This window comes from Dendrobates tinctorius, unplaced genomic scaffold (genome assembly GCF_039654945.1).
Source record: "Dendrobates tinctorius isolate UK_male_01 unplaced genomic scaffold, ASM3965494v1 ptg000524l, whole genome shotgun sequence".
Classification (NCBI taxonomy): Eukaryota; Metazoa; Chordata; class Amphibia; order Anura; family Dendrobatidae; genus Dendrobates; species Dendrobates tinctorius.
Window position 1 is genome coordinate 70,575 of NW_027362183.1, and position 23,681 is coordinate 94,255.

The 23,681-nt window shown below is 55.1% G+C and overlaps 1 protein-coding gene across 4 annotated transcripts in view; it reads left to right on the forward strand.

The window, feature by feature from the left end:
* The first annotated feature begins 528 nt into the window (after window positions 1-528).
* The window catches only part of TONSL (tonsoku like, DNA repair protein), a 90,480-nt gene continuing 67,327 nt past the window's right edge, over window positions 529-23,681 (forward strand). For all 4 annotated transcript variants that reach the window (XM_073565052.1, XM_073565053.1, XM_073565054.1 and 1 more), the window contains exons 1-7: window positions 529-684; window positions 4,030-4,125; window positions 17,799-17,941; window positions 21,972-22,152; window positions 22,316-22,445; window positions 23,128-23,299; window positions 23,377-23,491. In XM_073565052.1, the coding sequence (XP_073421153.1) occupies window positions 663-684; window positions 4,030-4,125; window positions 17,799-17,941; window positions 21,972-22,152; window positions 22,316-22,445; window positions 23,128-23,299; window positions 23,377-23,491 (859 nt within the window). In that variant the 5' untranslated portion in view covers window positions 529-662. The remainder of the gene's footprint in view (window positions 685-4,029; window positions 4,126-17,798; window positions 17,942-21,971; window positions 22,153-22,315; window positions 22,446-23,127; window positions 23,300-23,376; window positions 23,492-23,681) is intronic.

The following is a 23,681-nucleotide window of genomic DNA, read 5'->3' on the forward strand; positions in this document are numbered from 1 at the left end:
ACAGACAGGACCGGTGTAACCTCCTATCACCTGTGTGCCCATATAATAGGGTATATACATCCCATAGCTATGAGGATACAGACAGGACCGGTGTAACCTCCTATCACCTGTGTGCCCATATAATAGGGTATATACATCCATAGCTATGAGGATACAGACAGGACCGGTGCATCCTCCTATCACCTTTGTGCCCATATATTACGGTATATACGGTCGAGGGCGGGCACGTTTCTGAACAGCTTCAGATCAGCTTGTATTCGGTAGCTCAGGTCACGTGCCTCCTTTTCTGTGGGTTTGTATTGGTCACTAGGTGAATTCTCGTCACGTGTTCCTAGAGTCACATGGTTTTCATTGACTTATGGGCTGGAGCCTTTAGTCACGTGGTATAGATTCTCTCGGCGTCCTAGTAACCGTTGCCACCAGTCAGTCCTCTTTACGTCACTGTGGGGCGGAGCTATTTATAATACACCAATCACCATGTGAGCTTTGCGCATGCGTTCTGAGAGCAATAAGTTTTCCACGGGCCGGCACACTTGAGTGGCATCTGAAATAGCCAATGAGTTTCCTGACTTTAGAGTTATTCTCCAATTAGAGAGCGCGTGTTTTCTAGTGGGCGGAGTTCCGTGCTAGTCAGAGCGGGAGAATCGCCGGAGACTCGGAGGATGAGTGATCGGGAGATCAGACGTGAGTACCGGCGACTGCGGGGCCCGATCCCCACACTGCGAGGCTGCCGAGCCCGAGCTGTCACCGAGGACCCCGCCTGTAATAATAGAGGCAGACCCCTCCCCCCGCCTGTAATAATAGAGGCAGACCCCTCCCCCCGCCTGTAATAATAGAGGCAGACCCCTCCCCCCCGCCTGTAATAATAGAGGCAGACCCCTCCCCCCGCCTGTAATAATAGAGGCAGACCCCTCCCCCCGCCTGTAATAATAGAGGCAGACCCCTCCCCCCGCCTGTAATAATAGAGGCAGACCCCTCCCCCCGCCTGTAATAATAGAGGCAGACCCCTCCCCCCGCCTGTAATAATAGAGGCAGACCCCTCCCCCCGCCTGTAATAATAGAGGCAGACCCCTCCCCCCGCCTGTAATAATAGAGGCAGACCCCTCCCCCCGCCTGTAATAATAGAGGCAGACCCCTCCCCCCGCCTGTAATAATAGAGGCAGACCCCTCCCCCCGCCTGTAATAATAGAGGCAGACCCCTCCCCCCGCCTGTAATAATAGAGGCAGACCCCTCCCCCCGCCTGTAATAATAGAGGCAGACCCCTCCCCCCGCCTGTAATAATAGAGGCAGACCCCTCCCCCCGCCTGTAATAATAGAGGCAGACCCCTCCCCCCGCCTGTAATAATAGAGGCAGACCCCTCCCCCCGCCTGTAATAATAGAGGCAGACCCCTCCCCCCGCCTGTAATAATAGAGGCAGACCCCTCCCCCCGCCTGTAATAATAGAGGCAGACCCCTCCCCCGCCTGTAATAATAGAGGCAGACCCCTCCCCCCGCCTGTAATAATAGAGGCAGACCCCTCCCCCCGCCTGTAATAATAGAGGCAGACCCCTCCCCCCGCCTGTAATAATAGAGGCAGACCCCTCCCCCCGCCTGTAATAATAGAGGCAGACCCCTCCCCCCGCCTGTAATAATAGAGGCAGACCCCTCCCCCCGCCTGTAATAATAGAGGCAGACCCCTCCCCCCGCCTGTAATAATAGAGGCAGACCCCTCCCCCCGCCTGTAATAATAGAGGCAGACCCCTCCCCCCGCCTGTAATAATAGAGGCAGACCCCTCCCCCCGCCTGTAATAATAGAGGCAGACCCCTCCCCCCGCCTGTAATAATAGAGGCAGACCCCTCCCCCCGCCTGTAATAATAGAGGCAGACCCCTCCCCCCGCCTGTAATAATAGAGGCAGACCCCTCCCCCCCGCCTGTAATAATAGAGGCAGACCCCTCCCCCCGCCTGTAATAATAGAGGCAGACCCCTCCCCCCCGCCTGTAATAATAGAGGCAGACCCCTCCCCCCCGCCTGTAATAATAGAGGCAGACCCCTCCCCCCCGCCTGTAATAATAGAGGCAGACCCCTCCCCCCCGCCTGTAATAATAGAGGCAGACCCCTCCCCCCCGCCTGTAATAATAGAGGCAGACCCCTCCCCCCCGCCTGTAATAATAGAGGCAGACCCCTCCCCCCCGCCTGTAATAATAGAGGCAGACCCCTCCCCCCCGCCTGTAATAATAGAGGCAGACCCCTCCCCCCCGCCTGTAATAATAGAGGCAGACCCCTCCCCCCCGCCTGTAATAATAGAGGCAGACCCCTCCCCCCCGCCTGTAATAATAGAGGCAGACCCCTCCCCCCCGCCTGTAATAATAGAGGCAGACCCCTCCCCCCCGCCTGTAATAATAGAGGCAGACCCCTCCCCCCCGCCTGTAATAATAGAGGCAGACCCCTCCCCCCCGCCTGTAATAATAGAGGCAGACCCCTCCCCCCCGCCTGTAATAATAGAGGCAGACCCCTCCCCCCCGCCTGTAATAATAGAGGCAGACCCCTCCCCCCCGCCTGTAATAATAGAGGCAGACCCCTCCCCCCCGCCTGTAATAATAGAGGCAGACCCCTCCCCCCCGCCTGTAATAATAGAGGCAGACCCCTCCCCCCCGCCTGTAATAATAGAGGCAGACCCCTCCCCCCCGCCTGTAATAATAGAGGCAGACCCCTCCCCCCCGCCTGTAATAATAGAGGCAGACCCCTCCCCCCCGCCTGTAATAATAGAGGCAGACCCCTCCCCCCCGCCTGTAATAATAGAGGCAGACCCCTCCCCCCCGCCTGTAATAATAGAGGCAGACCCCTCCCCCCCGCCTGTAATAATAGAGGCAGACCCCTCCCCCCCGCCTGTAATAATAGAGGCAGACCCCTCCCCCCCGCCTGTAATAATAGAGGCAGACCCCTCCCCCCCGCCTGTAATAATAGAGGCAGACCCCTCCCCCCCGCCTGTAATAATAGAGGCAGACCCCTCCCCCCCGCCTGTAATAATAGAGGCAGACCCCTCCCCCCCGCCTGTAATAATAGAGGCAGACCCCTCCCCCCCGCCTGTAATAATAGAGGCAGACCCCTCCCCCCCCGCCTGTAATAATAGAGGCAGACCCCTCCCCCCCCGCCTGTAATAATAGAGGCAGACCCCTCCCCCCCCGCCTGTAATAATAGAGGCAGACCCCTCCCCCCCGCCTGTAATAATAGAGGCAGACCCCTCCCCCCCCGCCTGTAATAATAGAGGCAGACCCCTCCCCCCCGCCTGTAATAATAGAGGCAGACCCCTCCCCCCCCGCCTGTAATAATAGAGGCAGACCCCTCCCCCCCGCCTGTAATAATAGAGGCAGACCCCTCCCCCCCGCCTGTAATAATAGAGGCAGACCCCTCCCCCCCGCCTGTAATAATAGAGGCAGACCCCTCCCCCCCGCCTGTAATAATAGAGGCAGACCCCTCCCCCCCGCCTGTAATAATAGAGGCAGACCCCTCCCCCCCGCCTGTAATAATAGAGGCAGACCCCTCCCCCCCCGCCTGTAATAATAGAGGCAGACCCCTCCCCCCCCGCCTGTAATAATAGAGGCAGACCCCTCCCCCCCCGCCTGTAATAATAGAGGCAGACCCCTCCCCCCCCGCCTGTAATAATAGAGGCAGACCCCTCCCCCCCCGCCTGTAATAATAGAGGCAGACCCCTCCCCCCCCGCCTGTAATAATAGAGGCAGACCCCTCCCCCCCCGCCTGTAATAATAGAGGCAGACCCCTCCCCCCCCGCCTGTAATAATAGAGGCAGACCCCTCCCCCCCGCCTGTAATAATAGAGGCAGACCCCTCCCCCCCCGCCTGTAATAATAGAGGCAGACCCCTCCCCCCCGCCTGTAATAATAGAGGCAGACCCCTCCCCCCCGCCTGTAATAATAGAGGCAGACCCCTCCTGTATACACTGTGGATGTGTATATGGCGCTGCTGCTACTTGTTGTTCTTTTCTTCCTTTTTCCACTTCTTTTTTTTTTTTTTTTTTCTTTTTTTTAGAGTTGGAGAAAGAGAAATGTCGCGCTCAGAAATCTCACAACCTGCGGGAGGAGGCCGCTGTGTGCAACAAGCTGGGGGAGCTGCTGGCCCGGGCCGGTGAGTGGAGGCTGGACCGCAGGCCTTCATCAGTCCAATGTAGCATGGGGGGGGTCACCTCCTCCTCCTCTTTTCTCCTCTCTGTGGCCGGGGGGGCTCCTCCTCTTTCTCCTCTCTGTGGCCGGGGGGGCTCTTCCTCTTTCTCCTCTCTGTGGCCGGGGGGGCTCCTCCTCTTTCTCCTCTCTGTGGCCGGGGGGGCTCTTCCTCTTTCTCCTCTCTGTGGCCGGGGGGCTCCTCCTCTTTCTCCTCTCTGTGGCCGGGGGGGCTCTTCCTCTTTCTCCTCTCTGTGGCCGGGGGGCTCCTCCTCTTTCTCCTCTCTGTGGCCGGGGGGGCTCTTCCTCTTTCTCCTCTCTGTGGCCGGGGGGGCTCTTCCTCTTTCTCCTCTCTGTGGCCGGGGTGCTCCTCCTCTTTCTCCTCTCTGTGGCCGAGGGGCTCCTCCTCTTTCTCCTCTCTGTGGCCGGGGGGCTCTTTCGCCTCTCTGTGGCCGGGGGGCTCCTCCTCTTTCTCCTCTCTGTGGCCGGGGGGCTCCTCCTCTTTCTCCTCTCTGTGGCCGGGGGGGCTCCTCCTCTTTCTCCTCTCTGTGGCCGGGGGGGCTCCTCCTCTTTCTCCTCTCTGTGGCCGGGGGGGGCTCCTCCTCTTTCTCCTCTCTGTGGCCGAGGGGCTCCTCCTCTTTCTCCTCTCTGTGGCCGGGGGGGCTCCTCCTCTTTCTCCTCTCTGTGGCCGGGGGGGCTCCTCCTCTTTCTCCTCTCTGTGGCCGGGGGGGCTCTTCCTCTTTCTCCTCTCTGTGGCCGAGGGGCTCCTCCTCTTTCTCCTCTCTGTGGCCGGGGGGGCTCTTCCTCTTTCTCCTCTCTGTGGCCGAGGGGCTCCTCCTCTTTCTCCTCTCTGTGGCCGGGGGGGGCTCCTCCTCTTTCTCCTCTCTGTGGCCGAGGGGCTCCTCCTCTTTCTCCTCTCTGTGGCCGGGGGGCTCTTCCTCTTTCTCCTCTCTGTGGCCGGGGGGCTCCTCCTCTTTCTCCTCTCTGTGGCCGGGGGGCTCTTTCTCCTCTCTGTGGCCGGGGGGCTCCTCCTCTTTCTCCTCTCTGTGGACGGGGAGCTCTTTCTCCTCTCTGTGGCCGGGGGGGCTCTTCCTCTTTCTCCTCTCTGTGGCCGGGGGGGCTCTTCCTCTTTCTCCTCTCTGTGGCCGGGGGGGCTCTTCCTCTTTCTCCTCTCTGTGGCCGGGGGGGCTCTTCCTCTTTCTCCTCTCTGTGGCCGGGGGGGCTCTTCCTCTTTCTCCTCTCTGTGGCCGGGGGGGCTCTTCCTCTTTCTCCTCTCTGTGGCCGGGGGGGCTCTTCCTCTTTCTCCTCTCTGTGGCCGGGGGGGCTCTTCCTCTTTCTCCTCTCTGTGGCCGGGGGGGCTCTTCCTCTTTCTCCTCTCTGTGGCCGGGGGGCTCCTCCTCTTTCTCCTCTCTGTGGCCGGGGGGGCTCTTCCTCTTTCTCCTCTCTGTGGCCGGGGGGGCTCTTCCTCTTTCTCCTCTCTGTGGCCGGGGGGGCTCTTCCTCTTTCTCCTCTCTGTGGCCGGGGGGGCTCTTCCTCTTTCTCCTCTCTGTGGCCGGGGGGGCTCTTCCTCTTTCTCCTCTCTGTGGCCGGGGGGGCTCTTCCTCTTTCTCCTCTCTGTGGCCGGGGGGGCTCTTCCTCTTTCTCCTCTCTGTGGCCGGGGGGGCTCTTCCTCTTTCTCCTCTCTGTGGCCGGGGGGGCTCTTCCGCTTTCTCCTCTCTGTGGCCGGGGGGATCTTTCTCCTCTCTGTGGCCGGGGGGATCTTTCTCCTCTCTGTGGCCGGGGGGGCTCTTCCGCTTTCTCCTCTCTGTGGCCGGGGGGGCTCTTCCGCTTTCTCCTCTCTGTGGCCGGGGGGGCTCTTCCGCTTTCTCCTCTCTGTGGCCGGGGGGGCTCTTCCGCTTTCTCCTCTCTGTGGCCGGGGGGGCTCTTCCGCTTTCTCCTCTCTGTGGCCGGGGGGGCTCTTCCGCTTTCTCCTCTCTGTGGCCGGGGGGGCTCTTCCGCTTTCTCCTCTCTGTGGCCGGGGGGGCTCTTCCGCTTTCTCCTCTCTGTGGCCGGGGGGGCTCTTCCGCTTTCTCCTCTCTGTGGCCGGGGGGGCTCTTCCGCTTTCTCCTCTCTGTGGCCGGGGGGGCTCTTCCGCTTTCTCCTCTCTGTGGCCGGGGGGGCTCTTCCGCTTTCTCCTCTCTGTGGCCGGGGGGGCTCTTCCGCTTTCTCCTCTCTGTGGCCGGGGGGGCTCTTCCGCTTTCTCCTCTCTGTGGCCGGGGGGGCTCTTCCGCTTTCTCCTCTCTGTGGCCGGGGGGGCTCTTCCGCTTTCTCCTCTCTGTGGCCGGGGGGGCTCTTCCGCTTTCTCCTCTCTGTGGCCGGGGGGGCTCTTCCGCTTTCTCCTCTCTGTGGCCGGGGGGGCTCTTCCGCTTTCTCCTCTCTGTGGCCGGGGGGGCTCTTCCGCTTTCTCCTCTCTGTGGCCGGGGGGGCTCTTCCGCTTTCTCCTCTCTGTGGCCGGGGGGGCTCTTCCGCTTTCTCCTCTCTGTGGCCGGGGGGGCTCTTCCGCTTTCTCCTCTCTGTGGCCGGGGGGGCTCTTCCGCTTTCTCCTCTCTGTGGCCGGGGGGGCTCTTCCGCTTTCTCCTCTCTGTGGCCGGGGGGGCTCTTCCGCTTTCTCCTCTCTGTGGCCGGGGGGGCTCTTCCGCTTTCTCCTCTCTGTGGCCGGGGGGGCTCTTCCGCTTTCTCCTCTCTGTGGCCGGGGGGGCTCTTCCGCTTTCTCCTCTCTGTGGCCGGGGGGGCTCTTCCTCTTTCTCCTCTCTGTGGCCGGGGGGGCTCTGCCTCTTTCTCCTCTCTGTGGCCGGGGAGCTCCTCCTCTTTCTCCTCTCTGTGGCCGGGGAGCTCCTCCTCTTTCTCCTCTCTGTGGCCGGGGGGCTCCTCCTCTTTCTCCTCTCTGTGGCCGGGGGGGCTCTTCCTCTTTCTCCTCTCTGTGGCCGGGGAGCTCTTTCTCCTCTCTGTGGCCGAGGGGATCTTTCTCCTCTCTGTGGCCGGGGGGCTCCTCTTCTTTCTCCTCTCTGTGGCCACAGGCTGCGCCCCTGGGCAGAGGGGACACGATATTCTCCTTTTGTCCGCCCTCCCTCCACCTTTGTAATTCCCACAGTAAACATCGGCAGGCTCCGGCCACCTGCGGCTTTTGTAATGCATGTCTGGCCTGCCGCTTTTCTATTGGCCGGCCCTCGGTATCTGTGTGATATATTCTGTGTCCTGTGAGTAAAGTGTTGTCAGACTGGAAATACATGGAGAAGCAGTGATCTTTTATATGCGCCCATGTAACCAAGGAATTCCAGCCAGCGTCATTCATTCAGACTCCAGCCAACGCAGAGCGGACCTCCGAAAACACGGGGTGCTACTGAAAGAGGTACCCCAGCTTGGTAGCCCCCGTTACACTGGTGGCAGACAGCGGGATATGAAACCCCTTCTACAGGAGGAAAGGAATGAATGGAAAATAATTACCAGAAGTTAAAGAGGACTACATTAAAAGACCTGGTGGAAGCCCGAGGGTTGATCGCCAGCAACAAAACAAAAGCGGATTTGATAGCAGCCATCATGGAACACGACAGTGCAGCGCCCCCCAATGTGAACGTGGAGGAGACCGAATTCCAGAGGGAGGTAAAGAACAGACTGGCGTTCTATGGCCCAAACCCTGCAGTAGAGATCATACGAGAGGTGATGGCTGATGTGCGTACTGATCTGAAGGAAAAGATGGCCGAGCGGACCAGGATAGAGCTAGCCAAGATGGAGATGGCAGAGCGGACCAAAGTGGAGCTAGCCAAGATGGAGATGGCAGAGCGGAAAGAGGAGAGTCAGCGAGCAGGGGGAGCTCTGGCCTTCGACCAGGTACCTTCAACAGTAAGCCACAAAAAGATCCAGTATAATGCCTTCCGACAGTTGGGGGAGGCAGAGGAAGACATTGATGGCTTTCTGCAGGACATTGAGCGGCAGTGTGCCCTTCATCAAGTGAAGCTGGAGGAACGGGTTCAGATTCTGGCCAGCAAGCTGACAGGCCGGGCAGCAGCCGCCTATCGCACGGTACCTGATGAGAACTGTACGGACTATGAGCGGATCAAAGAAGTGATCTTGGCCCGGTATGCGCTGACACCAGAGGCCTACCGCCAAAAGGTCCGCGGACTTATAAAACGCGTAACCGATACCCACGCTGAATGGGCCTGTAAATTACTGCGGTCACTGCTACAGTGGGTACAAGGGAGCCAAGCAACCACTAAGGAGGACGTCCTCCAGCTCTTCTTGTTAGAACGATTCTTTAATGGACTAAACCTCGAGACACAGGAATGGCTTCGGGATAGGCGGCCAACAACTCTTGAGGAAGCCGCTCGTCTGGCCGATGAACATCATGATGCCAGGAGGCCGCAGTTGTCCGGATCAAAGGTGGTCACTAGTGGTCCTCCCATGGACCTGGAGGGCCCCAAGCCACTGAAGAATGTAGGGGGACCAGCTAGAAACCCGGCCTACCACAGTCCCCCTGGGGCGCGATGCCACACCTGCCGTCAGCTGGACCACCTGCAAAGACAATGCCCCAACCGGACTCAGCATACCCAGTGGCCAAAGGCAGACACAGCTACCTTCAGCCGGGCTGCTGTACACTGCTACCAAGGCGAAGCTGACCCGGCATTGGGGGCTACGACTAACCAAGGGGTGGAAGAGATGGAGGAAGTGCTGCATGAAGTAGACCCCGTGCAGGCAGCCCGGGCAGATAATCGACAACAGCATCGACAGGTCGTGTGGGTTAATGGGAAACGTATGCAGGGACTAAGAGATTCCAGAGCAACTTTGACCCTTGTGAAGCCTCATCTCGTCCGGGACCAAGAGAAGACGGACCGGACAGTGGCAGTCCGTGTAGCAGGGGGAGCTATACATCGACTGCCCACTGCCAGGATTCACCTGAACTGGGGAGTCGGGGATGGCCTTGTTGAGGTTGGCTTGATGGAGGATTTGCCTGCAGAGGTCTTGCTGGGAAATGACTTGGGGCCCATGTTGTCTGCATTCTCGGTGGCCCCTCTGGCTGAGACCTATCCTGTGACCACCCGGAGACAAGCTCGAGCTGCGGAGGCGGAATAACACTCAGAGGAGGCTCAGGTAAGACATCCCAACCCTGCACGTATTCCCATAGCCAGACACATTTCTTTGGCCACCCCAGATGAATTTAAGAGGGAGTTACTTGAGGATCCTTCATTAGAGGGATATCGTGGGAAGGCACAGGAGGGGAGAGGAGTACTGGAAGGGGAACAGTTTGTATGGAAACATGGACTCCTCTACCGGATCACAGAGCAGCACCACACAGGGACGAGCCCCACTATAAAACGACAGCTGGTAGTTCCCAAGAAGTATAGGCAGGAGTTACTGCGTATATCTCATGATATACCCTTAGCCGGGCACTTCGGCGTCAGTCGCACCAGGCATCGTCGGACACAAAACTTTTTTTGGCCGGGGGTAACCTATGATGTTCGTCAGTACTGCCAGACCTGTGACAGTTGTCAGCGCATTGGCAAGAGGGGGGATCGATGCAAGGCCAAATTACGCCCCCTCCCCATTGTGGAGGAACCATTTAGCCGAGTAGTGGTCGATCTGATAGGGCCGTTAGCCAAACCCAGTCCGTCCGGAAAAAGTATATATTGACAGTGGTAGATTATGCCGCACAGTATCCAGAGGCGGTTACGTTACCTAACATATTGGCAGAGACGGTGGCGGCCGCCCTGCTCCAGGTGTTCTCACGGGTTGGATTTCTCCGGGAGATTATCTCGGACCAGGGTACCCAGTTTACAGCAGAGGTGACCAACCAACTGTGGAAGCTGTGCGGCGTAAAGTCCATTAGAAGCGCCCCGTACCACCCGCACACCAATGGGTTGTGTGAACGCTTTAACGGGACATTAAAACAGCTCATTGGGACTTTTACCAGGACCTACAGGGACTGGGAGAAATTCTTGCCACACCTCCTGTTTGTCTATCGGGAGGTGCCCCAAGAATCCACGGGGTTCTCCCCGTTCGAGCTGGTATACGGGAGATGGGTAAGGGGACCCCTAGACTTAGTGCTGAACACTGGGAAGGGGAGGGCCTCATAGAAGGGGTACCTATTGTACCCTATGTGCTGGAATTCCGGGACCACCTACAGGAGCTGACCCAGGTTGTACGTGAGAACCTGCAGGCGACCCAGCGGCGCCAGCGCATATGGTACGATAGGAGGGCCAGAGAGCGCACTTTGGAAATAGGACAGAAGGTCCTGGTGTTAGAGCCCACTAAGCAGAATAAGTTCCAAGCTGCATGGCAGGGGCCCTACCAGGTAGTGGGGAAAATAGCCGACACAACCTATAATGTCACCGATTGTGACGACCCCAGGGTTATCCGCATGTTCCACGTGAATATGCTGAAGCCCTACCGGGAGCGCCCTGAAGAGGTAGTGGCCATCTGTGCACCTGAAGCAGAGGATTTAGCCGGACTTCCCTTGCCGGATGTCTTAGGGGAAAGGACTCAGTCTAAAACATGGGACCAGGTACACTTGGGTGAAGACCTAGGCCCCCGGGAGAGACAGCAGGCGGAGGCGTTGCTGAGGCTGCGACAGAGGATGTTTTCGGGGAGACCGGGGTACACTCGCCTGGCACAACACAAGGTTGAGACCCAGGATCAGACCCCCCTGCGACAAAACCCCTTCCGCGTCCCTGAGTCTGTACGAGAGGGGATGCAACAAGAGATACAAGAGATGCTGCGTTTAGGGGTCATTGAAGAGTCAGATAGTCCCTGGGCATCCCCCGTAGTGTTAGTGCCCAAGAAGGATGGGACTACACGGTTTTGTGTAGACTATCGTAGGCTCAATGAGAAAACAGTGACGGATGCATACCCCATGCCGCGTGTGGATGAGTTGTTAGACCGGCTGGCGGGGGCAAAGTATTTGACCACCATCGATCTATGCAAAGGCTACTGGCAGATTCCCCTTAGTCCTGACGCTATTCCCAAGTCGGCATTTGTCACCCCCGTTCGGCTTATTCCAGTTTCGAGTTATGCCATTCGGGATGAAGAATGCCCCGGCGACCTTCCAAAGGCTGGCTGACCGGCTTCTGGATGGTCTCCAGGACTATGCTTGTGCCTACCTGGACGACATCGCCATCTACAGTGCGACATGGGAAGAGCATCTAAATCACCTAGAGACAGTATTGGACAGGATCCACCAGGCCGGAATCACCCTGAACCCAAACAAGTGTCACGTGGGCAAAGCAGAGGTTCAGTATTTAGGGCATTGGGTGGGAAGTGGGAAACAGCGACCAGAACCTGCCAAGATTGAGGCCATAGCCAAATGGCCCATCCCATGCACTAAAACCCTGGTAATGGCGTTTCTAGGGAGAGCGGGGTATTACAGGAAATTCGTTCCCAATTACAGCAGCGTAGCCAAGACCCTCACTGATCTGACCCGTAGGAACCAACCCCGCCAGGTAACCTGGACCTCAGAGTGTGAGGAAGCCTTCCGCCAACTAAAGTACGCCCTTACCAATACCCCTGTATTGGCCGCACCCGATCCAACTAAATGTTTCCTTGTTCACACAGACGCTTCTATGTTTGGATTGGGGGCAGTACTGAGCCTACTTGCTAGAGATGGGGTGCACCTTACGAAGACTGGAAAGCAGGTATTTGGAAGTCGCCTTGCTACACTTGTAAGGAGAGCTTTAAACTAGAACAACATGGGAAGGGAAGCAAAAGACCAGAAAAAGCCATACACCTGACAAATGCTATTGAGAACTCTGCTATTAGAAGTGGAAAGGAAGAACAAAGACGAAAGAATCTAATTAATAAAAATATTGGAGAAAGAGAAACCAATCACAAACTAAAATGTTTCTATACTAATGCACAAAGCATGGGCAACAAACAAGGAGAATTGGAACTACTAACACAGGAAAAGAAATATGATGTCATTGGAATCACTGAAACTTGGTGGGACAATACACATGATTGGAATACAAGACTAGAAGGATACAACTTATTTGCAAGAAACAGACTTGATAAACGAGGAGGGGGTGTCGCATTGTATGTTCGAAACGCGTATATCTGCACAGAGATTGAAGCTTCAGAGACTGGGAGTTCTGTGGAAACTGTTTGGGTAAGAATACAAGGACAGAACAATGGAAAGGACACCATTGTAGGCATTTACTACAGGCCGCCTGTGCAAGCTGAAGCTATGGATGAACTCTTTATGCATCAAATGGCCAAGTTCTCCAAAAAATATGACATAGTTGTCATGGGAGATTTCAACTATCCAGACATTTGTTGGGAATCTCTCTCAGGCAAAACTAACAGGTCAAGGAAATTCTTATCCTCTCTTGCTGACAACTTTATCTTCCAAAAGGTAAGGGAGAAAACAAGGGGAACTGCTACCTTGGATCTAATCCTTATAAACAGGGAGGAAATGGTTGAGGAGGTAAAAGTGGCTGGGACCCTAGGAGGTAGCGACCATGCTATTTTAGAATTTTGGATAACTAGAGGCGGAAGACCTGTGAAGACTCAGACGTCAAGGTTAGATTTCAGAAAGGCAGATTTTAAGGGATTCAGAAAGAGAATTGGAGGGATCCAATGGCTGGATATCCTTAAAGACAAAAATGTCCAGGAAGGATGGGAAATCTTGAAAAATGAAATTCTCAAAGCACAGTTGTTAACAATTCCGAAAAGAGGGAAGAATAGGAAGCAGTTAAGGAAACCAGGATGGATGAACACAGAACTTAAGCACATGCTAAAAAGGAAGAAAAAAATGTTTATAAAATGGAAAGAGGGAGGCATATCTAAAGAAGAATATAATGCTGTCTGCAGAACCTGCAGGGCACAAATCAGATTAGCTAAAGCTGAAAATGAATTGAGGCTTGCAAGAGATGTCAAAAGCAATAATAAAGGATTTTGGGGATATGTCAAAAGTAAAAGAAAAGTCAAAGATGCTATAGGATTTTTACAGGATGAAAATGATGAAATGGTAAGACAGGATGTTGAGAAGGCTGAACTTTTAAATTCCTATTTTGCATCTGTTTTCTCTCAGAAAGGAAATGTAACATCAACTGTTATTCACTGTCCTATTAAGGGAATAGAAGAATCCAGGATATCTATAAACAGAAAGATAGTGAGGAAACACTTAGCTAGCCTAAATGAATTCAAGTCTCCAGGTCCAGATGAATTACACCCCAGAGTACTGAAGGAGATAGCAGAAGAAATTTTTGAACCCCTCTCTATAATCTTTGAAAATTCTTGGAGAACAGGAGAAGTGCCAGAAGACTGGAGAAGAGCAAATGTTGTTCCTATCTTCAAAAAGGGGAAGAAGGTGGACCCAGGTAACTATAGGCCGGTGAGTCTGACTTCTATACCAGGAAAGATCTTTGAACAAATTATTAAACAACATGTATGTCAATACCTGGATAAGAATGAAGTGATTAAACAGAGTCAGCATGGGTTTGTAACTAATAAGTCATGTCAGACTAACTTAATTTCCTTCTATGACGGTATCACTGATTGGGTGGATCAAGGAAATGCTGTAGATATAGTATATCTTGACTTCAGCAAAGCATTTGACAAAGTCTCTCATACAATCCTTATTGAAAAAATGACTAAGTATGGAATGGACAAGGCAACTGTTAGGTGGATTCATAACTGGCTTAGTGATCGGACCCAAAGAGTGGTCGTAAATGGCTGCACATCCAGTTGGAAGAATGTCTCAAGTGGGGTACCACAGGGCTCTGTCCTGGGCCCTGTATTGTTCAACATCTTTATCAACGATTTAGATGAAGGAATTGAGGGTAAACTGATTAAATTTGCTGATGACACAAAGCTAGGAGGGATAGCTAATACTAGAGAAGAGAGAGAGAGGATTCAAAAAGATTTAAATAAACTGGAGAAGTGGGCAGCAACTAACAGAATGGTTTTTAACAGGGAGAAATGCAAAGTACTACATCTGGGCAATAAAAATGGAAAAAGCATATATAGAATGGGAGGAATAGGGCTAAGTGACAGCACATGTGAAAAAGACTTGGGTATACTAATAGATCACAGACTGAATGAGTCAACAGTGTGATGCAGCAGCAAAAAAGGCAAATGCAATTCTAGGATGTATTAACAGAAGCATACAGTCTAGATCACGTGAAGTCATTATTTCCCTCTACTCCTCTTTGGTCAGACCTCATCTGGAATATTGTGTCCAGTTTTGGGCACCACATTTTAAAAAAGACATCAACAAACTGGAGCAAGTTCAGAAAAGAGCGACCAGAATGGTGACCGGTCTGCAAACCCTGTCTTATGAGGAAAGGTTGCAGGATTTGGGAATGTTTAGTTTGCAAAAGAGAAGACTGAGAGGAGACTTAATAGCTGTCTACAAATATCTAAAGGGCTGTCACATTGTAGAAGGATCAACTTTATTCTCATTTGCACAAGGAAAGACTAGAAGCAATGGGATGAAACTGAATGGGAGGAGACACAGATTAGATATTAGAAAAAACTTTTTGACAGTTAGAGTGATCAATGAGTGGAACAGGCTGCCACGAGAAGTGGTGAGTTCTCCTTCAATGGAAGTCTTCAAACAGAGGCTGGACAGACATCTGACTGGGATGATTTAGCGAATCCTGCTTTGAGCAGGGGGTTGGACCAGATGGCCCAGGAGGTCCCTTCCAACTCTACGATTCTATGATTCTATGATTAAGTCGGGCCGGACAGCCAAGAACACCCGGTAGCTTACCTGAGTCGGAAACTACTGCCCCGTGAAGTAAGCTATGCGGCCATCGAGAAGGAGTGCCTGGCGGTAGTATGGGCACTCAAAAAGTTGCAACCATATTTGTATGGACGACAGTTTTCCCTCCTAACGGACCATAATCCCCTAGTCTGGCTTAATCGGGTCTCTGGAGACAACGCCAGATTGCTGCGGTGGAGTTTAGCCCTACAACCTCTGAACTTCACCATCCACCACAGACCCGGCAAACAAAACGGTAACGCCGATGGACTGAGTCGACAAACGGAACTTGTACCAACCCCATAAACTTCGGTCATCCCCAAACCGATCCGTTGAGGATCAGACTGTGTATGCCGATCGTGTCGCTGAAAAGGGGGAGCCGTGTTACCGAACCACTCAGCACCCAGAATATGTTGTGCGGTTGTGTGTATGTATGGTGGGTTCCATGTGAGATGCATGTCCCTAATGTATCAGCAGTGTCCGCCCTCCTCCCACCTTTGTAATTCCCACAGTAAACATCGGCAGGCTCCGGCCACCTGCAGCTTTTGTAATGCATGTCTGGTCTGCCGCTTTTCTATTGGCCGGCCCTCTGTATCTGTGTGATATATTCTGTGTCCTGTGAGTAAAGTGTTGTCAGACTGGAAATACGTGGAGAAGCAGTGATTTTCTCCTCCCTGTGGCCGTGGTGATCCTCCTCTTTCTCCTCTCTGTGGCCGGGGGGGATCCTCCTCTTTCTCCTCTCTGTGGCCGGGGGGGATCCTCCTCTTTCTCCTCTCTGTGGCCGGGGGGAGCCTCCTCTTTCTCCTCTCTGTGGCCGGGGGGAGCCTCCTCTTTCTCCTCTCTGTGGCCGGGGGGGAGCCTCCTCTTTCTCCTCTCTGTGGCCGGGGGGGGAGCCTCCTCTTTCTCCTCTCTGTGGCCGGGGGGGAGCCTCCTCTTTCTCCTCTCTGTGGCCGGGGGGGAGCCTCCTCTTTCTCCTCTCTGTGGCCGGGGGGAGCCTCCTCTTTCTCCTCTCTGTGGCCGGGGGGGAGCCTCCTCTTTCTCCTCTCTGTGGCCGGGGGGGAGCCTCCTCTTTCTCCTCTCTGTGGCCGGGGGGGAGCCTCCTCTTTCTCCTCTCTGTGGCCGGGGGGGAGCCTCCTCTTTCTCCTCTCTGTGGCCGGGGGGGAGCCTCCTCTTTCTCCTCTCTGTGGCCGGGGGGGAGCCTCCTCTTTCTCCTCTCTGTGGCCGGGGGGGAGCCTCCTCTTTCTCCTCTCTGTGGCCGGGGGGGAGCCTCCTCTTTCTCCTCTCTGTGGCCGGGGGGGAGCCTCCTCTTTCTCCTCTCTGTGGCCGGGGGGGAGCCTCCTCTTTCTCCTCTCTGTGGCCGGGGGGGAGCCTCCTCTTTCTCCTCTCTGTGGCCGGGGGGGAGCCTCCTCTTTCTCCTCTCTGTGGCCGGGGGGGAGCCTCCTCTTTCTCCTCTCTGTGGCCGGGGGGGAGCCTCCTCTTTCTCCTCTCTGTGGCCGGGGGGGAGCCTCCTCTTTCTCCCCTCTGTGGCCGGGGGGGAGCCTCCTCTTTCTCCCCTCTGTGGCCGGGGGGGAGCCTCCTCTTTCTCCTCTCTGTGGCCGGGGGGGAGCCTCCTCTTTCTCCTCTCTGTGGCCGGGGGGGAGCCTCCTCTTTCTCCTCTCTGTGGCCGGGGGGGAGCCTCCTCTTTCTCCTCTCTGTGGCCGGGGGGGAGCCTCCTCTTTCTCCTCTCTGTGGCCGGGGGGGAGCCTCCTCTTTCTCCTCTCTGTGGCCGGGGGTTGCCGCCTCCTCCTCCTCTTTCTCCTCCTCTTTCTCCTCTCTGTGGTCGGGGGTTGCCGCCTCCTCCTCCTCTTTCTCCTCCTCTTTCTCCTCTCTGTGGTCGGGGGTTGCCGCCTCCTCCTCCTCTTTCTCCTCCTCTTTCTCCTCTCTGTGGTCGGGGGTTGCCGCCTCCTCCTCCTCTTTCTCCTCCTCTTTCTCCTCTCTGTGGTCGGGGGTTGCCGCCTCCTCCTCCTCTTTCTCCTCCTCTTTCTCCTCTCTGTGGTCGGGGGTTGCCGCCTCCTCCTCCTCTTTCTCCTCCTCTTTCTCCTCTCTGTGGTCGGGGGTTGCCGCCTCCTCCTCCTCTTTCTCCTCCTCTTTCTCCTCTCTGTGGTCGGGGGTTGCCGCCTCCTCCTCCTCTTTCTCCTCCTCTTTCTCCTCTCTGTGGTCGGGGGTTGCCGCCTCCTCCTCCTCTTTCTCCTCCTCTTTCTCCTCTCTGTGGTCGGGGGTTGCCGCCTCCTCCTCCTCTTTCTCCTCCTCTTTCTCCTCTCTGTGGTCGGGGGTTGCCGCCTCCTCCTCCTCTTTCTCCTCCTCTTTCTCCTCTCTGTGGTCGGGGGTTGCCGCCTCCTCCTCCTCTTTCTCCTCCTCCTCTTTCTCCTCTCTGTGGTCGGGGGTTGCCGCCTCCTCCTCCTCTTTCTCCTCCTCCTCTTTCTCCTCTCTGTGGTCGGGGGTTGCCGCCTCCTCCTCCTCTTTCTCCTCCTCCTCTTTCTCCTCTCTGTGGTCGGGGGTTGCCGCCTCCTCCTCCTCCTCCTCCTCCTCCTCTTTCTCCTCTCTGTGGTCGGGGGTTGCCGCCTCCTCCTCCTCCTCCTCCTCTTTCTCCTCTCTGTGGTCGGGGGTTGCCGCCTCCTCCTCCTCCTCCTCCTCCTCTTTCTCCTCTCTGTGGTCGGGGGTTGCCGCCTCCTCCTCCTCCTCCTCCTCCTCTTTCTCCTCTCTGTGGTCGGGGGTTGCCGCCTCCTCCTCCTCCTCTTTCTCCTCTCTGTGGTCGGGGGTTGCCGCCTCCTCTCTCCTCTCTGGGGCAGGCGGTCTCCTCCTCTCCATGTGCTGAGTTTCTTCTGAGTTTGGCTGTTGTGGGCTCGCTGACCGTCACACTTTTTCCTCCTCAGGGAGGTTCGGGGATGCCATTGAGGAGCATCGGCAGGAGCTAGCGATCTGCGAGGGTCTGGGAGACATCATCGGCTGTGCTGTCGCCAATCGCAGGATCGGAGAGTGCTGTGCCGAGATGGGAAAATATGACGCCGCTCTGAAAGTGGGTGGTCTCCTTGAGGTGTGGGACCCTTTGTCCTGAGAGACTGATGAGAGTCAGAGGTTTCACTAGATGGAGATCTTTGCTTAATAAGTTATACTGATCCGCTGCTGCACACAGCTGAGGGTTTGTCACAAATACGAGCCGTCAACATGGAGTCCATGTATCGCTCACAGATGAGCCGCAGGAGGCGCCGTCCTCTTCTTGCTGTCATTGTGTTCTCAGCATATTTGCCATTTTTGCATTCACAATCGGACTGATAATGACAACTCTGCACCTCTAAACCAAAACGGTGGCTATGACAGCAGGAGATTAGTACAGTGTGACCGCTCTTACAGGAGAGAATCTGCAGTGTGACCGCTCTTAGAGGAGATAATCCGCAGTGTGACCGCTCTTACAGGAGAGAATCCGCAGTGTGAGCGCTCTCACAGGAGAGAATCCGCAGTGTGAGCGCTCTTAATAATAATAATAATAATCTTTATTTTTATATAGCGCTAACATATTCCGCAGCGCTTTACAGTTTGCACACATTATCATCACTGTCCCCGATGGGGCTCACAATCTAAATTCCCTATTAGTATGTCTTTAGAATGTGGGAGGAAACCGGAGTGCCCGGAGAAAACCCACGCAAACACGGGGAGAACATACAAACTCCTCTTACAGGGGAGAATCCGCAGTGTGACCGCTCTTAGAGGAGAGAATCCGCAGTGTGAGCGCTCTTAGAGGAGAGAACCCGCAGTGTGACCGCTCTTACAGGAGAGAATCCGCAGTGTGAGCGCTCTTACAGGGGAGAATCCGCAGTGTGACCGCTCTTAGAGGAGAGAATCCGCAGTGTGAGCGCTCTTACAGGGGAGAATCTGCAGTGTGACCGCTCTTAGAGGAGAGAATCCGCAGTGTGAGCGCTCTTACAGGAGAGAATCTGCAGTGTGACCGCTCTTAGAGGAGAGAATCCGCAGTGTGAGCGCTCTTACAGGAGAGAATCTATAGTGTGACTGCTCTTACAGGAGAGAATCTATAGTGTGACTGCTCTTACAGGAGAGAATCTATAGTGTGACTGCTCTTACAGGAGAGAATCTATAGTGTGACTGCTCTTACTGGAGAGAATCTATAGTGTGACTGCTCTTACAGGAGAGAATCTATAGTGTGACTGCTCTTACAGGAGAGAATCTATAGTGTGACTGCTCTTACAGGAGAGAATCTATAGTGTGACTGCTCTTACAGGAGAGAATCTATAGTGTGTCTGCTCTTACGGGAGAGAATCTATAGTGTGACTGCTCTTACGGGAGAGAATCTGCAGTGTGACCGCTCTTACAGGAGAGAATCTGCAGTGTGACTGCTCTTACAGGAGAGAATCTGCAGTGTGACCGCTCTTACAGGAGAGAATGTATAGTGTGACCGCTCTTACAGGAGAGAATGTATAGTGTGACCGCTCTTACAGGAGAGAATGTATAGTGTGACTGCTCTTACAGGAGAGAATCTGCAGTGTGACCGCTCTTACAGGAGAGAATGTATAGTGTGACCGCTCTTACAGGAGAGAATCTGCAGTGTGACAGCTCTTACAGGAGAGAATCTGCAGTGTGACCGCTCTTACAGGAGAGAATCTGCATTGTGACCGCTCTTACAGGAGAGAATCTGCAGTGTGACCGCTCTTAGAGGAGAGAATCCGCAGTGTGAGCGCTCTTACAGGAGAGAATCTATAGTGTGACTGCTCTTACAGGAGAGAATCTATAGTGTGACTGCTCTTACAGGAGAGAATCTATAGTGTGACTGCTCTTACAGGAGAGAATCTATAGTGTGACTGCTCTTACAGGAGAGAATCTATAGTGTGACTGCTCTTACAGGAGAGAATCTATAGTGTGACTGCTCTTACAGGAGAGAATCTATAGTGTGACTGCTCTTACTGGAGAGAATCTATAGTGTGACTGCTCTTACAGGAGAGAATCTATAGTGTGACTGCTCTTACAGGAGAGAATCTATAGTGTGACTGCTCTTACAGGAGAGAATCTATAGTGTGACTGCTCTTACAGGAGAGAATCTATAGTGTGTCTGCTCTTACGGGAGAGAATCTATAGTGTGACTGCTCTTACGGGAGAGAATCTGCAGTGTGACCGCTCTTACGGGAGAGAATCTGCAGTGTGACTGCTCTTACAGGAGAGAATCTGCAGTGTGACCTCTCTTACAGGAGAGAATGTATAGTGTGACCGCTCTTACAGGAGAGAATGTATAGTGTGACCGCTCTTACAGGAGAGAATGTATAGTGTGACTGCTCTTACAGGAGAGAATCTGCAGTGTGACCGCTCTTACAGGAGAGAATGTATAGTGTGACCGCTCTTACAGGAGAGAATCTGCAGTGTGACCGCTCTTACAGGAGAGAATCTGCAGTGTGACTGCTCTTACAGGAGAGAATCTGCAGTGTGACCGCTCTTACAGGAGAGAATGTATAGTGTGACCGCTCTTACAGGAGAGAATGTATAGTGTGAGCGCTCTTACAGGAGAGAATCTGCAGTGTGACCGCTCTTACAGGAGAGAATCTGCAGTGTGACCGCTCTTACAGGAGAGAATCTGCAGTGTGACCGCTCTTACAGGAGAGAATGTATAGTGTGACCGCTCTTACAGGAGAGAATGTATAGTGTGAGCGCTCTTACAGGAGAGACTCTGCAGTGTGACCGCTCTTACAGGAGAGAATCTGCAGTGTGACGGCTCTTACAGGAGAGAATCTGCAGTGTGACCGCTCTTACAGGAGAGAATCTGCAGTGTGACCGCTCTTACAGGAGAGAATCTGCAGTGTGAGCGCTCTTACAGGAGAGAATCTGCATTGTGAGCGCTCTTACAGGAGAGAATCTGCAGTGTGACAGCTCTTACAGGAGAGAATCTGCAGTGTGACCGCTCTTACAGGAGAGAATCTGCAGTGTGACCGCTCTTACAGGAGAGAATCTGCATTGTGACCGCTCTTACAGGAGAGAATCTGCAGTGTGACCGCTCTTACAGGAGAGAATCTGCAGTGTGACCGCTCTTACAGGAGAGAATCTGCAGTGTGACTGCTCTTACAGGAGAGAATCTGCAGTGTGACCGCTCTTACAGGAGAGAATGTATAGTGTGACCACTCTTACAGGAGAGAATGTATAGAGTGACTGCTCTTACAGGAGAGAATCTGCAGTGTGACCGCTCTTACAGGAGAGAATCTGCAGTGTGACCGCGCTTACAGGAGAGAATCTGCAGTGTGACCGCTCTTACAGGAGAGAATCTGCAGTGTGACCGCTCTTACAGGAGAGAATCTGCAGTGTGACCGCTCTTACAGGAGAGAATCTGCAGTGTGACCGCTCTTACTGGCGAGAATCTGCAGTGTGACCGCTCTTACTGGCGAGAATCTGCAGTGTGACCGCTCTTACAGGCGAGAATCTGCAGTGTGACCGCTCTTACAGGCGAGAATCTGCAGTGTGACCGCTCTTACAGGCGAGAATCTGCAGTGTGACCGCTCTTACAGGCGAGAATCTGCAGTGTGACCGCTCTTACAGGAGAGAATGTATAGTGTGACCGCTCTTAGGGTCCCATTACACTAAACGACGCACCAGCGATCCCGACAGCGATACGACCTGGTCAGGATCGTTGGTGTCACTACATGATCGCTGGTGAGCTGTCAGACAGGCAGATCTCAGCAGCGATCAGAATAAGCGAGGACGCTGGTATCCGAGGTAAACAGCAGGTAACTAAGCGATGCGCGCACAGCACAGTCTGCTTACAGCGCTGGGAGCTCGCTGATCGATGGTCTCCCGCTGCCACACACAGCGATCAAAAAATGGCCCAGGCCGATGCTGCACGATCAGCGATACCCGGCGGGGGGGGCGGCCGCTGATGCGCGTGACACACAGCGAGATCGCTGGCGCATCACAAAATCGGTGACTCATCAGCGCTGTCGCTTAGTGTGAAGTACCCTTGCAGTAGATGGCTCCGTGACCACTTTTGACCTTTGGTGGGGGGGGCGCTCAGAGTGAGGTTGGTGTCCCCCTTGTCTGATGTGCGGTTGTCTCTTCAGCACCAGCGCCTTCACCTGGATTTGGCGCAGTCGGTCTCCTCGGAGGTGGAGGAGCAGCGGGCTCTGGCCACCATCGGCCGCACCTACCTGTTCATGTGTGAGACGGGCGATGTGAGCGCTCGGCGGCCGGCAGAGGAATCCTTCCTGAAGAGCCTGGAGATCGTGGATGAGAAGCTGGAGGGTGAGGATGCTCCGCAGTAGTCCGGGGCCCCACAGGGGTGGTCTGTAGTTACAGCCACGCTGAGGGGCCGCTGCAGAGAAGCAGGGGCCACACTACGGTGTTCTCATGTGGTTATGGTGGGGGAGTACCCCCGGGTGTCAGCCACTGACTCTCTAATCTCTAGGTAAGGTGTCGTCGCGGGACCTGAGTGAGATGCGAGCGCGGCTCTTCCTGAACCTCGGCTTCTTGTACGACATCACGGCGCAGGCGGAAAAGTGCAGCTTCTACATCCGGAAGAGCATCTTCATAGCGGAGTAACTCGGCCTCCCCTCCCCCTCCAGCCCTTCCACCGCACTCAGCCTCTACGGGCCCTATGCTCCAGTGCCCCGCTCTCGGCCGCCTTCTCTCTCTCTCCTGAGCTCTGCCTACCGTGCTCAGCCACCTTCTCTCTCTCTCCTGAGCTCAGCCTTCCGCGCTCAGCCGCCTTCTCTCTCCTGAGCTCTGCCTACCGCGCTCAGCCGCCTTCTCTCACTCTCCTGCGCTCTGCCTACCGCGCTCAGCCACCTTCTCTCACTCTCCTGCGCTCTGCCTACCGCGCTCAGCCGCCTTCTCTCACTCTCCTGCGCTCTGCCTACCGCGCTCAGCCGCCTTCTCTCACTCTCCTGCGCTCTGCCTACCGCGCTCAGCTGCCTTCTCTCACTCTCCTGCGCTCTGCCTACCGCGCTCAGCCGCCTTCTCTCACTCTCCTGCGCTCTGCCTACCGCGCTCAGCCGCCTTCTCTCACTCTCCTGCGCTCTGCCTACCGCGCTCAGCCGCCTTCTCTCACTCTCCTGCGCTCTGCCTACTGTGCTCAGCCACCTTCTCTCTCTCTCTTGCACTCTGCCTACTGTGCTCAGCCACCTTCTCTCTCTCTTGCACTCTGCCTACCGTGCTCAGCCACCTTCTCTCTCTCCAGTGCTCTGCCTACCGTGCTCAGCCGCCTTCTCTCTCCCGCAGACAGATGCAACTCCATGAAGATCTGTACAGAGCTAACGCCAACCTTGCCAGCATCCACCTTCGTGGTGGCGAGCACTCCAAAGCCATCCGCTGCTGGGAGGCCGCCCGTGAGTGCGCCCGGCGCATGCGCGACAAGTACATGGAGAGTGAATGTTGCTGCAGCATTGGCCAGGTGAGGGCGCTGGTGAGTGGAGGTCACATCCAACCTCAGTGGTGCCATTCTCCGTTCACAAGCTCTTTCTTCTCCAGACTCTGCTGTCTCTCGGTGACGTCTCTGCAGGGAAGCGCTCTCTCAAGAAAGCATTCATCCTGGGCACTCTGCAGGAGTCCGACCGCGACACAGTGCGCCGCAGCCTGAAGTACGGTGAGTGTGTACGACTGCATCCCGGGGCCCCAACCCTCCATCAAGGGCCAAACAGACAGCTTCCCGTTTGTTCCTAGTTACCTGTGAACTTGTATCCCCCTGGGGGGCCTAATATGATTGTCAAAGATGCACAGGGAAGGGAATCGCGCAGATCCCACCGCTGCCACTAGCTTGTCAGGGACCGGCACAT